General features: G+C 31.7%; 1 protein-coding gene across 1 annotated transcript; it reads left to right on the forward strand.

The window, feature by feature from the left end:
* Window positions 1-8,660: 8,660 nt before the first annotated feature.
* Window positions 8,661-10,736, forward strand: LOC100779395 (berberine bridge enzyme-like 28). Its single transcript, XM_003524727.5, has one exon. The coding sequence runs from the start codon at window positions 8,917-8,919 to the stop codon at window positions 10,564-10,566; it is 1,650 nt and encodes a 549-aa protein (XP_003524775.2). The 5' UTR covers window positions 8,661-8,916; the 3' UTR covers window positions 10,567-10,736.
* Window positions 10,737-16,370: the final 5,634 nt, after the last annotated feature.

Here is a 16,370-nt window from a genome sequence, read left to right on the forward strand (position 1 = left end):
TAAAAACTCAATGTAAAAAAAATTATTAAAAATTTAAATTTAAATTTAATTATTTATCATGAACCTAAAACATTTAAATCTTACTGATATCATCAACCATAAACCGCGATGCACCATGCATAAAATTGTTAGAAGAATTATACATATCCTTCTTGAGTTAGCAATATTAGTCCTCCTGAAACAAACTGTAACCGTATTAGATTTTTATTAGGTTCTTCAGTTAATTAACTACTATTTCACCTAATGCATGCAGGGCCAAATTGTGTTATTAGAAATGGCTGGAGCCAAACGAAGTTTGCGACTAGATCAAAAATCAAAGAATGGGCTAAACGGGCTAGTGTTTCCGAAGGAAGCAAAGCAGACACATCTATTAGTGGCTACACTCATCACAACCGTAAGTTTTGCAGCTGGGATAACCCTACCAGGAGGTACCATACAAGATGGGGAACTTAAAGGTACCCCTCTTTTGGGGCATAAAACCTCTTTCAAAGCATTCATGGCATCAAACACTATAGCAATGGTTTTGGCATCTACTGCAGCTTTTATAAATCTTTTCACGCCACTGACTAAAACTAAATGGAAGGATTATTATTTCTCAAAAGCAGCCCTAATATTCACTTTGACGGCCTTAGTAACAATGATTGTCGCATTCGCTACAGGCACGTATGTCGTATTGGGATCTTCCTCATTTGGTATTGCAATTATAACTATTGGATTGTCCTTTTTTATTTTTGCATACTGTGTAATGGAATTTTGGGGTACTAGTTTAAGTTTTATTATGAGCGCGGTACTAGTATCCGGACTATTAGTTTTTGGAACATTAGGCCCGCGACTTTTCGTTAGGTTTCTTAGATAGGTTTCAATATTTATACACATTAGTTGATAAACAAACATTCCATAGCTTGTATCTTAACTGTTTTTTAGTTAGATATAATTGTAATAATTGTCATGTGAAATAACTTTTAGACTATGACTACTCATAATTAATTGAGAGATTTTTAAAAGCAATTTAAGAATAAATTAGAAATAGTTAATGTGTACACAAAATGGATTGTCTTTATTAACAATAATAAAATAATATATGCTTCTCTTTTGATTCTTAAGTATTCAGTCTCTCTAATTCAACATTTTTATTTTCTTTATTTTTATATATTTTAAATGGATCCTAAGATTATACATTATTAATTTTCTTAATTCCACAATGCATTTTGTTTTTATTTTTTATTAGACAAATATTATTTATTATTAAAACATGTTTGTTGCACCGTACAAGCCTAATACATTGTCAGATTCTAAATAGGAACATATCTTAAATAAGAACCTAACGTTTAAGCATCTTTGATGCGGATGCTCTTAAAGTATCAAGAAACTATATTAGGTGGTTTAAGACTCATGTTATATGGAGATTAACTTATAGAACATGTGGTTTAGAACTACACTCTCTCCTATATAGTCTTTAAATTAATTAAATTATATATGTAATCTCTAAAATATTATTTATCTATTACTTCTGATCCTAGATTGTTATATTTTATTAACACAGGGATTAATTTGAAGAAATTTTCAATACTTGAGGAACTATGTATAATTTCTTATACAATTTCGTTATTTAAGTATTATTTTAGAGAGAGCGTAATACTTAAGGAGCAAATTGATGATCTATTCTAAATTTAAATTAAGGATATGTGACCTATTTAGTTGGATTATTTTCTGGTTCACAATTTCATTTCTAAAACAAGAAAATAACTAATTTGGTCTTAAAATATGTAAAATATATGATAATTTAATTCTGTCGTTAACCTTTGACCATTAGAGTTAATTTTTTTTTGTCTACACATTAAAATTAACATAAGTACATACATGACATGTTGTCATAAGACTATCATGCCCAACAGAAGAAATTATGCATTTTGCTGAATTAATCCTTGAACGAATTTTCCTCGATTACTTTTGAGTAAAACAACGAACGGCTTATTTCTGCCTAACTTTGTTTTATAGTATACAAAAATCTTTTCGTATAAAACACAGGCAGGAACGGCTATTTCGGCTGAATTTTGTTTTATATTTTTCTTATTTTTTTTAATTAGGATTTGTTTTAATTGAATTGCGCTATGCGCCCAGCAGATTGATCGAGGACCTAAACAGTTTGATAATTTTAAAATTTTCTGAATTAGTTGAGAAGTAATATTTAAATGAATAACTTTGAAAGTGCATGACACATGTTGATAAATAGTTTATAAAATAGGTCATACAAGAAGTATATGTGGGTTAAATAAGAGAGGCCTGGAATATATTCGCGTCATGGATATAGAAGAAGCAGCAGCAAACCAGGTAGAAGCCCCTGATTTGGATGAAGATATTTCAGCAGTATTTTCACCACCATCGTTACCGTCATCATCACCGCACAAAAATGGTTCCAGTAACCAGAATTTCAAGCGCTTTGATTGTAAATTATACTTTGCTGCGGTGAAAGACGACTTCAAAAAATTCATGAATATCAGAATTTGGAGAGTGTGCTGACCCAAAAAAAAAAAACATCGTCCTTCATATACACTCGAGTTCTACAACAAGTCAAACAGTTTCAGAACAATTTGTGTATCAGATTCTTGAGAAGTGCAGAAATCTAGTCCTACTCCCTAACGCCAAGGGAGAAACACTCCTTCATATCGCTGCAAGGTATGGACACTCCAATATCGCCAAATTATTGGTTCAACGTGTCAAAGCTTTTCCACCTGCAGATATTGAGAATGGAATTGGAGCGGACCAAAAGTTTATCAGGGCCACAAATGATGAGAAGGACACTGCATTGCATGAGGCTGTGCGCTATCATCACATTGAAGTAGTGAAGACCTTGTTACAAATGGATCCTGATTACTCCTATCGTGCAAATAATGCCAATGAGACTACGCTTTATCTGGCATCACAACGACAAATCAGCAAGTGGTGGCTGAGATATCAAACAAAGTGAAATCACCGGCATATGGTGGCCCCAATTATAGAACAGCATTGCATGCTGCTGTGATTAACCATGATATATAGGTTGGTACCAATTAAACCTGGCTGTGTTCATCTGCTTTGTTATTCGTTCATTATTATTATTTTGTTTTTATGTTGTTCATCTGCTTTGTTATTCGTTTATTATTATTCATGGATATTTACAAAATATAAAATTGTTTTAAAATATTTTAAAAAATACTTTATTATCGGTGGATATTCCAGCTCTCTATTTCTAGCAATATTTTCCGATTTCAACAACATCCTTGAATCACCATTCATATTATCATCTTTTTTAGTGGAGCTCAGATTTTATGTTTTTATTGGGAGTAAATTTTCTTATACCAAGCTAAAGCTTAATAAGTTTCATGTCGAGAGAGAGTACTGAGAATCATGAATTTAATGTATAATGATACAATAAGATATGTAGCATCTCTTTGACATACGGTTTCAGACCAAATATCCCTCAGTTTCTCTAATTTTACAATTATATTTTTTATTCAAGTATTATGTTTTTAAAATAATTTTAATATTTTCAACAAAAATTAATCAAATATTATACTCAATTAAAAATATCCATGGATAAGAGTAGCACTTCTAATATTAATATGATATTCAAATAAAAAGAACTGATCGAATTTTAGAGTGAAACAAGTGTCATGATCTTTTGATTTTCACATGAAGAATTATACATATGGTTATTGGGTGAGCAATAGGTGACATTATGTTAGAGTGCTAAAAGCTAGTCTACTACTACTCTAAGAAAACACCGTTAAACTATAAATAAAAGAGCTAAAGAGAATAAAATTACAATAGGTGAGGATAAGTATATTTATATAGTCCTAAGAATTTTCAATATCCAAGTCTCAACATCATATTATTTTAACATAAGTAAAATAAAATTATAATTTATAAATTACATATTTAACTTCAACTTTTTGAACCATTTAATTTTGAACCTAGAGCCCATCCTATCACATTAGCCTTCCTAAACTATAACTGTATTAGACATTTTAGGTCCTTCAGATAACTATAATTTCACTTAAATGCAGGGTCTAATAGGGCAATTAACAAGCGCCGGAGCAAAAAGAAGTCAGCGACTAGATAAAAACTCAATTACTGAGCTAGAAAATATTCTCGGGCTAGTGTTTACTAAGGAAGCAAAGGAGTCTCATCTGTTAGTGGCCACACTCATCGCAACCGTAAGTTTTGCAGCTGGGATAACCCTATCAGGAAGTAACTTTCAGGATGCTGAACTTAAAGTACCTCAATTCTGGGGCAAAGAGCCTCTTTCAAAGCATTCATTGTATCAAACACTGTAGCAATGGTGATGGCTACTTCTGTAGCAATGGAATAATTTAAGTTTTTTCTGTCCAATTGAGTTGACCGCGTCATCTTAAAAAAAAGTAGTGGTTTTGAAATACAAATAGCAATGGTTTATAGCTTTTATTATTATAATTTTATGTTTTTAAGAACTAAATTTTGATTCCAACTTGTAAGGTGAGGATTGTTCCTCACTTATATAGTTTATCTCGATATTATTTTTATTGGATGTGGGACTTTAACATGTCTCATTTTTTTCATCACGTGGGACTTTCAACATATCCCTCTATCTAGGTGTGACAACATCTTGTAAGGTGAGAATATCTCACTTATATAGTTTATCTCGATATTATCTTCATTCATGTGAAACTTCAATATATACATTTTCGAAATTCATGAACTATAAGTCACCCTTCAACATATACATCTTCATCCTGAACGTCAATAACATTTTTTTCATTCATATAAATTTTATTTACTTTAGAACCTATCTCCATTATTGACAGAATAATCATTTTCAGATTATAGTTGTTAGTTAGAGTGTTAGTTAAGTTTGTTAGTTGTAATTAACTACTATTTGTAAGAAAAGCTTATATCAATTCAGATCAAACACCTTTTTGAGTTCTAAATCTCTTTTCTTCTTTGCCAAGCTTTCTTCAGTTCATCATTATTAATTAGTTTAATTTTGTTATGGTATCAAAGCTCTTCAATTGAAGAGTTTTGATGTGTTACTCTGATTATGTTCTTCCTTTCTTTTACATTGTTCTTGACTCTTCGATCTCAGCTTCAAAATCTTTGATTCATCATGAACAATGACACTGATCAATCCCTAAATGTTCAAACCCATTATATGCATCCAAGTGAAAGTTCAACTATTGCTCTTGTTTCATGAGTCTTGGATCCAACAGATTATAATTCGTGAAGCAAATCAATGCTTACTGCTTTGAGTGCAAAGAACAAAGTTGAGTTTTGATGAAACTATTACACAACCCTTGATTTATGATCCTTTGTATGCAGCTTAGAAGATATGCAATAATATGATAGTTTCATGGTTTTTGCATTCAGTTTCAGTTTCAATCAGACAAAGCATATTATGGATGAACAAATTAAAGCACTTGAGATTTGGAAAGATTTGAAGTCCCGATATTCTCAAGGAGATTTGCTGCCAATTTCAGATTTACAACAAGAGGTTTCATCCATTAGACAAGTGATTCCTCAATTAATGATTACTTTTTGAAATTGTACATAATAAGGGATGAGTTAGAAAGTAATAGACCAGCTATGAAATGTTCATGTGATGAACTTACTAGTGTGATCATGTTGCTTCATCCTTATCTTTTTATACTTCATATAAGCCAATAAAACCCATTGTTGTTAGATTGTCTATAGGATAGGATGTGTTAGCCACATACTAAGGGATAGTTTATTTGAGTCTTTATTACTTATTGATGTCCTTTATCTACCTAGTTTCTCCTTTAATCTCATTTCCATTTCTAAGTTAGTTTCATCATTGAATTACAAACTAATAAAAAAAGTCACATAAAGGACGCAAGCAACCTAAAGATGATTGGTATAGTTGATGTGATTAAGGGATTGTACAAGTTGGTTATGCCCTTCACTTCGGGTAAACCTTCTAGTATTGTTGAAATATCTCTTTTTTATAATAAAAAAAACCAATAGATTTGTGTCATTTTCATTTAGGACCACCATCCTATGATAGATTGGTTATCATGAAACAATTTTATTTTGTTATTTTCAATGATAAATCATTTGTACGTGATACTTGTTATTGTGCTAAACAAAAAAAGTTACCTTTTCCTAGTGATTCTTATGCTTCTCATTCTTTTGATTTGATACATGTTGATGTGTGGGGCCCGTGTGCCAGTTCTTCTATAAATGGACATAGATATTTCTTGAGCATAGTTTATTATCACACTAGGCATGTTTAGGTCATTCTCATGAAATCAAAAGTTGAAGCACAAAACAATTTGAAATATTTTATTACTCAGATTGAAAAACAATTTGATTCAAAAGTTAAAATCATTCATTCTAATAATGGTGTAGAATTTATTATGCGACAATTTTAAGCTTCGGCAAGCATTCTTCACCAAAATCCTATGTTAGAGACACCTCAACAAAATGCTATTATTGAAAGAAAACACTAACACCTTTTAAATGTCACTGGTGCTTTTTTATTTCTGTCACATTTACCTTCCATGTTCTAGTCTTTTGCAGTAACTCATGTTGCTCATTTGATAAATTGTTTGCCAACTCCTTTCCTGACTCTCAGCATATCACAAACTTTATGATAAACCTTATGATGATTCTCTTCTCATAGTTTTTGGATGTTTTTGCTATGCTAATACTTTAACATCTCAGAAAGAAACTTGATTCTAGAGTTGTCCCTTACATTTTTCTTGGCTTGAAACCTCATACCAAAGGTTATGTTGTTTTTAATCTTCAAACTTGAGCCATATAGAAGTGTCTCACAATGTTATGTTTTATGAAAATTGTTTTCCTTATTCACAGCCACAAAATGTTAATTTATCCACCACATTACCTTCTCCCAATATGACATATGATTTGTCTACTGAAATTGCTTGCCAAAATAACACTCAACAATTAGAACTAGAACCTGAACCAGATACCTCTAACCAACCTGCCTCTCCCCCTTCACCACATTATGCCTCTCCCTCTCCACCACATTCACCTTTTTCCCCCTCTTGGCATTCCCCTTCGTCGCTCAGTGACATTATCAAACGCCAACAAAGTACAATGATTTTCACACAACATTCACATTAGCTATCACCACTCATACTTTAGCTATTTGATATCCCCTCTCCTCAATCATTTCTTATAATAAACTTTCTCCACCATATGAAGTTTTGTCATGCCCTTCTTACAAGTGAATTACACATGGGTTCTCATTGATCTGCCCTTCTTACAAAAATGTTATCAGTTGTCGTTGGGTATATAAGATTAAACATCGAGTTGATGGAATGTTATAAAACATATTTGGTAGCAAAGAACTGCTCTCAAATGGAAGGAATGAACTACACAAATATCTTTTCACCCGTAGCTAAAATCACCACTGTCCAATTACTGCTTGCACTAGCTGCTATGAACAATTGGTATCTTAAGCAACTTGATGACAATAATGCTTTTCTTCATGGTGATCTTAATGAAGAAATCTATATGATGCTTCCACCAGGTCTTACTTCTTCTAAACTTGGCAAGGTCTGTAATTTACAAGGATCATTGTATGGTTTAAAATAGGCCAGCCGTCGATGGTATGCCCGTTTATCCTCTTTCAATTCCCAATTTCCCATGGTTATACTCAATTCCCTTCTATTCACTCTTTGTTCTTAAAGTTTGTCTCTCAGTCTTCTATGACAACACTCTTAGTCGATGTTGATGACACAGTACTTACTGCCAATAATATTACTGAAATAGTTCACATCGCTGAAGAACTTGACAAAGCCTTTAAAAATAAAGATCTTGGTGATTTGAAATTTTTCCTTGGTTTTGAAGGAAGCCACCAATTAATCCAAGTTGGCACTTCCATCTATACAAGATACACCATTTGAATTTCCTTCTCCATATACGACAAAAAGAACCATGAAACACAACTTAAGTTGGTGCCTCCTAATAAGATAAAAAAATCTAAAATCACCTCACTTTCGTAATTGGGTCCGAAAATAGTATTACTTGCGTTCCTTTTAATTATAAGAAACAACTGATAATATATTTTATATTATAACTTGTTTTCTTATAAAAACAAACTTAGTATTTTTTTAATACGATTTCGATCAAAAGCCATCACCTAACTTCTATTGAAGTCAATTAATATGACTAGTCGTTTTTGTTTTCAATATAAAAAATGTTATTTTAATAAAGTTGACAAGTACGTTGTACCTACGTAACGAGTGTAGGCAATGTTTTCTACATTTGACTGTAGACCAACTAATATTTTTGTACAACAAAATTGTATAAATAAATAAATAAGTATATATATATATATATATATATGAGAAAGACAGGCAAGGAAGAAAGAGGAGTGTAATATATAAAATGAGTGGTGTAACGAAAAGAGATAGACTATAATATAAAAATTAAGATAAAATATGTTTTTAATGTCTCTAAAATTTAAATATTTTGAAATTTAGTTTTATTTTTTTTAAAAAAGTAATACGGTTTTAATTCTTCTAATTTAAAAATGTATCATTTTTAGTTCTCAATGTGGATTATATTGTGTTTATATATAAGTGTAATTAAATGTTATCTTAATAATTAATCAAAGTTTATTTTAAAATTTAAGAGACTAATATCGGATAAAAATATTACAGGAATTAAAATTATATTTAATATAAAAAAATATTGTAAAAATATGTTGAATACAATAATTTTTTTTTTGTTTTAAATTCAAGGGTCAAGGGGGCATTGGATGTAATCAGATTAATTATTCTCACCCTCAGTCTCAGATACTTCCTAGCTAGCTATTTCTCGTGCTTGACTTGTCCCGTAGTCCAGCATAGCTAATTTAAACACACGTTAATTAATCTATAGTTCACATTCTTATCTGCTATAAATAGGTAACCAATGAATCCTCCAATATGCACCACCAGTACCACACCATCAACAAAAATGATGCCTCTAAGCTCATTATTTCCTGTTCTTGTAATTGCTCTTGTATCTTCATTTACATCTTCAGCAGTTAACACTAATTATGAAAACTTCATTCAATGTCTTTACAGTTATTCCCACAACTCCTCTTCAATCTCTAAGGTTGTGTACACCAAAACCAACGCCTCGTACTCATCCATACTTCACTTTTCCATTCAAAACCTCAGATTCTCATCCAACACAACTCCAAAACCCCTTGTCATTGTCACACCTACGGAAGTTTCCCACATTCAAGCTGCAATAATCTGTTCCCAACGCCATGGCTTGCAAATTCGAACCAGAAGTGGTGGCCATGACTTTGAGGGTCTCTCCTATGTTGCTGAAGCTCCATTTGTAGTCATTGACCTCATAAACTATAGAAGGATTGATGTAGATGTAAACAAAAGGGTTGCTTGGGTTCAATCCGGGGCCACTGTTGGTGAACTTTACTATAGCATTAGTGAGAAAAGCAAAACTCTAGGGTTTCCAGCGGGTGTCTTCACCACTGTAGGAGTTGGAGGGCAATTTGGTGGCGGCGGCTATGGATTCTTGCTGCGTAAACATGGCCTCGCAGCCGATAATATAGTCGATGCTTACATAGTTGATGCGAAAGGTAGGCTTCTTGATAGAGAAGCCATGAGTGAGGATTTGTTTTGGGCTATTAGAGGGGGTGGAGGAGCAAGCTTTGGGGTCATCGTGGCATGGAAGGTAAAACTAGTTCCAGTTCCACCGACTGTGACAGTGTTCAGAGTTGCAAGAACATTGGAACAAAACGCAACCAAGCTTATTCATAAGTGGCAACTAGTGGCAAGTAAACTTGATGGGGACATAGCCATCAATATTTTAGTGCACAGGGTGAATTCAAGTAGAAAAGGGGAGTTCACAATAGAAGCTTTATTTCAAAGCTTGTATCTTGGAGGTTTGGATAAGCTAATGCACTTGATGCAAGAGAATTTTCCAGAACTAGGGTTGAAGAGAGAAGACTGTGCTGAGATGACATGGATTGACTCAGTCCTTTATTTTGTGGGGTATCAAAGCCGTGAAGCTTTGTTGAACAGAAGCCAAACTACAACGGATTCATTCAAGGCAAAATCTGATTTTGTGAGGAACCCTATTCCTGAAGCTGGCTTAGAAGGGTTGTGGCAAATGCTTTATGAAGACGGTGCACAAGGTGCACTGTTGGTGCTCTTTCCTTTTGGGGCAATAATGGATACGATTCCAGAGTCCGAAATTCCATTCCCCCACAGATCTGGAAACTTGTACTTGGTTCAGTACACGGTGCATTGGCTAGAAGAAGAGGATGAGATAGCACAAAAGCACATAAGTTGGGTTAGGAGACTTTACACTTATATGGAGCCTTTTGTTTCAAAGTCTCCAAGGGCTGCATATGTCAATTATAGAGACCTTGACATTGGGGTAAATAATAACATTGGCTACACAAGTTATAAGCAAGCCAGCATTTGGGGTTCTAAGTATTTTAAGAACAACTTCAATAGATTGGCACATGTGAAAACTAAGGTTGACCCTCTTAATTTCTTCAGGTATGAACAGAGCATACCTTCTCTTCTGCCTGAGGGACGCAAATAGAAATCCTAGGGTAGCATTCAGCAGTTCAAAGTTTTAATAAAACGTAGCAAGCTATTTGGCTGCCTAGCTAATAAGTTGAATTATCATATTTGTCCTTTTCAGCAGCTCCATATATATGTTTTATGACTTGAATATGATTTTTGTTATTATCAATAAAATAAGTTGCCTCTTATTATTTTAGCGTAAATGATTCTGACCCTTACCATTATTATAAATATCATTATTTTAAAATCACCGTTTTTGTTGAATGATAAATGTTTTACTTAAACTGAGTTAAAAATTCACATAATACGTCAGCACATAACAAATTTCTGGTACTGACAAGGGCAAGAGAGCTGACTTTAGAAAGGAAACAAAATAGACACAACAAAATTATCTAAATTTAATAGTTCAATAATTTGTGGCAGCTCCATATATTTTTTTTATAAGCTACCAAACACGTGAATCAATTAAAATCGGTTGTTATGGCTTAATTTTAATTTTATTAAATATTCAAAAGAAGAATTTATAGCTTATAATAATCCTACAAAACTCAAATAAAATTATTTCCACTAAAAATAGGCGTGATTTAAACTAAAAATATATATTTTCTATGACTTATGTTTTCTATTCTTATGATCAATGCATAAGTGGTCTCTTATTATTTTAAGACTAAATCAACTTCAGTTATAAAAAAAAAAAAACAACCAACTTTGGTTTTTGGTATTGACTTTTGATTCATGTAACTTGTATGTGGATACTGTCAAATTTTACCATTGAGGCTATTTATACGGTTGTTGATTTCAATGACCGGTTTAAAAGACTACATTTAGAGATTGTTTTAGAAACTAATAAAGTTAGATACCAATTTAGACACAGTGAATGATTTAGTAATTGACTTTAAAAATTGAATTAGAAGCTAATGTAGTGACCAATTACTGAGACTAAATTAGGGACCAAATTTTCATTCGTGTTTAAAATGACAGTTATTGTCTTGTTGATTTGGGATAAAATTGTAACTACTTATGTTGTTTGGTAGGACTTTTATCAATGTTATTTGCGGCCCCTAAATCAGTGGATAAATTTCCTAATATTATATAAACCAATTTGATAATTTAATTTGTAGAGAGATATGAAGCTAGTAAATCACATACATTTAGACTCACTCCACCACAAATAATCATAAATTAAGAACATCTAATGATCTCTTGAGGAAACTGCGATGCACTCTCCTCTATTTCATCTCTTTTTATTTTTTTTCCTTTTGTCAGTCTTATTGATCAACAAAAAGTATATCATTCATCCTTATCATTTTCATTTATTTGATTCGAGCGCATACATTAAGAGAGAGAAAATCATATAAGCACTGGTATAATTGTAGAACCATGATCACACTAATCTAGCTGGAGATGCGTGCAAAACGTCTATTGCTGTTCAAGTTCGGCGGTTTAAACTTGAAGGTATAGAGAATGGATATTTGAATATTTGAAGGGTCTATTTCTAGGGTATAAACAAATTAAAAAGATCCAGCTAACCATCATCTATGCACAGTGGCGTAAGTTGCCCAAACTTAGCATTCTATATAATGCATCTTCTCGTATCCGAATGAAATGATTACTGCACATGGCACAAATTTCATATTTTAAGGAATGTCTAAGTTATAGATCAATAGTTTATAATATATTCAACTAGTAGAGATAGGGAATATGTTAAGTTACTAGCTAGGCAAAGCTCGGATCTCGTAATATACCGCAATTACAGCCCAATACACACACACGTACATCTTTTATGAACACGAGTATTTGGTAACTTAAGCACAACGTTAAAATGTTCAGTACAATTATAAGCACAAACAATAGTTTTTATATCATTAGCATTACATATATAAATATTGCATGCCATAATATATGTTGAGAGGGACGAAATTACAATTGCAGAATGAAATGTGGAGATTATGTACTTGTGATTTATAGATTTACAAAATTAAAGGTAGAGATTCTGTATTATACATAATTTTTTATAAATTTTTCGTGCTATAATCAAGACGTCACTATAACTAATACTTGCATAAGGTATAAGTGTAGAAAATCAAAAGCTGAAGATGATATTAAAATAGTTTCAGCATGTATTTTAACATGTATAAATTAACTTTAGCATATAAAAAATGTATAAATAAAATTTATTATTTTATTTGAATGGTTGTTAATTTGTACCTGTAGACATCTCATGCAAGAACTACACCATAACTATATCACATTTTTTTTATGTGTATATCCTACCATTTTAAAATTTTTATTGAGCAAGTTAATGGAGAGAGAAGATTAAAAGCTCGGCTATATATTGAAAAGAACGATTCCATAATTGAATAAACAATTCCAAATATTTGTCAATGTTGATGATGCACTGTTCCCGTTAAATTCTATTATTTATTTAATTTTAATTCATTCCAATATTTTATTTAATTAATTATTTGTAATATTATTTTTTTATATATAGATATGTCATTAGGTGGTATTGATCCTCTCCGACTCGGTCACTTGACAATAATAAAAAATAGACAAGTGAAAAGAAAAAATAATATGTGGTTAGACTATTACCTCCTAGAGATAGTCTATCATCATCTATTTCATCCGGTCTGCTTCGAATGTTGTACCTACATCATCTCCACCTTCAACTGAAGTTAGATCATCCTCATTCCCGATTGATTCACATGGATTGTTTCTAGTACCTATATCTACACCATCCCCATCCCTAACTGTAGTGAACATACCTACTGATGAAAATGTTCCAAATTTGGCCATGGAAGACCCCCTCCCCCCATGATCATCCTACGATTACACTTATCAATGGAGCATAAGTATTAATTACAAAATTTAAATAATTATCATTATATATCATACATCATTTGATCTTTTAATTTTTCATGAATTATTTTTTCTATTTAAGTTTCATCCATCTAAGGTTGCGACAAAGGCTATCACATTGTCCATTAGGCAACAATTTGGTAATCCATGGCCTATATGGGGAGCAATTCCAAAAGATCATCAAGAACTATTTTTCCAGCGTTTTAAGGTAACTTATTCACCTCTTAACGAATTAGTTCAATCGTTGAAATAGATAGCTCATGTTTTAGTATTTTTTTTTTCATTTTTGCTCTATATTTAATATCCTTCTTTTTTGCTGGAAAATCAATAATAAGTAATGTTGATTTTGTTTTATTTGATCTGAAATTGCAAAACTGATATTTTGCTAACTATGTGTCATTTCATAACTATGTGATGCTTTAGAGAAAATTGATTTGGAGACTCAAGGAAGAGAATGACATTAAGAAAACTTTTAACTTGAAAGTCTCTCATAGAGTTTTTAAGATGTTTAGGAATGCCCAAAATGAAAATAAAAGGTCATATTGGATTGGAGATCGTGTCTGGAATGATTTGTTACTACATTGGAATGCACCTGGGTATCATTCCAAGTGTGCATAGGCCAAAAAAAATTGGGCATTTGAAAAGGGTTGGTGTAAACACATAGGTGGTTCTATTAGCTTTGCAGGATCACGTCATTCACTTGGTATGTACATTAAAATTATAATACATACTTCTTTGTACTTGTTTAATTTACTACTTAATATTTGTTTTATAATGTTTGTTAATAGTTAGAGGAGCTTGGTCGATTTGCATACATAGATGAGGTCTTTCAACAAACTCATTCACGAAATGATACTGGTCAATTTGTTGATGACAAATCTCTAGGCAGACACATGTGAGACCATTATCTTGCATGCTTTTTTTTTAAAATGTTTATTATATTTATGAAATAATGACTGTTTATGAATGACAAGAAGGTTTTGAGGCTAGACTATCTCAAGATAGGTCTAATGATGTTGGTGAATCACAAATCACTCCTTTATACCCTGCTGAAGAATAAAGACTTAGGACTTGGTTTTGGGTTGCAGTTGCGGGACCAAAACGTAAGGGATGCCTTTACAGTACTGGAGATCTTGCTCATACTTATAAATGTGGAGATGACAGCTTCATGCAGCATATGCAAGGATCTTCCAGTCACTCTTAAGATTCAAAGGAGATTTATTGACTAAGGGAGAAGCTTCGTTAATCAAAGGAGGAGACGTGTGTATTGTAGTCAATTGTACTTCAGTTCCTATCTCCTGAAGCGTAGAATATTATTCATCAACATCCTAACCAACAACTACAACAAGACAATGGCCAACCAAATGACCAGCAACAACAACACAATGACCAACAAACATATAACCAACAACAAGACGATGAATATTTTGATTACTAACTTAGCAACACAAAATTACTATTGACATATTAGACATTTTGCTTTTATTTTAGATTTATTTTGAATTTAAGTGATTTGTTTTGGATTTATGAATTTGAGTATTTCATTAATTACATGTGTTAATTCAAATATTGACATTAATTAATATAAATGAAAAAAATACTAAATTATTGATGTTAAATAAAAAAATTAAACAAAACCAATTATTGACGGTTTTTTCAACAAAAATATCCATTTGTAATTATCGAAAGAATTGTCCATCAAAAATTATTGACGGACAACAAAAATCCGTCTGTTAAAATTTCCTATGAACATTTTACCAACAGATTTGGGTTTGTGGAAATATTAAATTGTCAACAAATTTTTTAGATTACTGACGAATTTGTGCGTCAGAAATATACCTTTTTTTGTAGTGGTTCAATTCACTCCTTATGGAGATTTCAGAATTTGTCATTCCATTCCCACACATATCTGGAAACTTATTTAATATTTAGTATGGGGTGTATTAGCAAGAGGTAGGGGATGAGGAGCCACAAAAGCACATCAATTGGACTAGAAGACTATATAAATATATGGAACCTTATGTTTCAAAGTGTCCTAGCTAGATCTCCATATCTGAATTATAGAGACCTTAACATTGGGGTAAATAATAAAAATGGCTACACAAGCTACAACCAAGCCAGTATTTGGGGTCTTTAAGTATTTCAACAACTTTAAGAGATTGGCAACAGTGAAGACCAAGGTTGATCCTCAAAACTTCTTCAGAAATGAACAAAGCATACCTTCTCTTGTGTCGAAGGGACGCAAATAGAATTCCTTGGATATAATAAGCGGTGGATCACCACCTAGTTCATCAAGCGTTATTTCTTTTATGCATTTATAAACTTAAATACTTGTTATATAGAGATTAGTTGAGACCATTGATATGTGATGATACAAATTAAACCACCTAAGATATTTTTGAGGAATATGAAACCCAAAACCTCATTTTTAAACACAATCAATAAAAAATTGACAACTAATTAAACTAAAGACTAAATTAGTCACATGATCTTTTATGGTTATTTTATGTTGTAATTTCATCTTTTATTTTTTAAAAGATGAAAAATGGTCCCTTAGTTATTAAAAATTATAAAATGATCCCTAAAGTAATTTTTTTATTGCATTGTTTATCCCAAAAAGATAACGGGAAATATGTTATGAAAAAATTACTTAAGAGTAATAAGTATTGTTAATTTTAAAAAGAAATAAAATATAGGTATTTTAATTTACTATATCTTTGTCACTACTTAGAGTCTAAATAATTCTAGGTTAGCCCTTACAAGATTTTATAAAACCTATAGAAGACCATTAACAAAATTTGGAAAATTTGCAAATTGGTCCTTAAGAAATGGATATAAATTTTTTTGAAAGTAATGGACCAAATAAAACTCTAGTATCACTAATAAAACATATTCTACCTAAACTTAGTTAATCGGTATCAGTTAATTTTAGCTTGATTAAAAAATAATGAAGGAAATTTT

This window comes from Glycine max, chromosome 5 (genome assembly GCF_000004515.6).
Source record: "Glycine max cultivar Williams 82 chromosome 5, Glycine_max_v4.0, whole genome shotgun sequence".
NCBI lineage: Eukaryota > Viridiplantae > Streptophyta > Magnoliopsida > Fabales > Fabaceae > Glycine > Glycine max.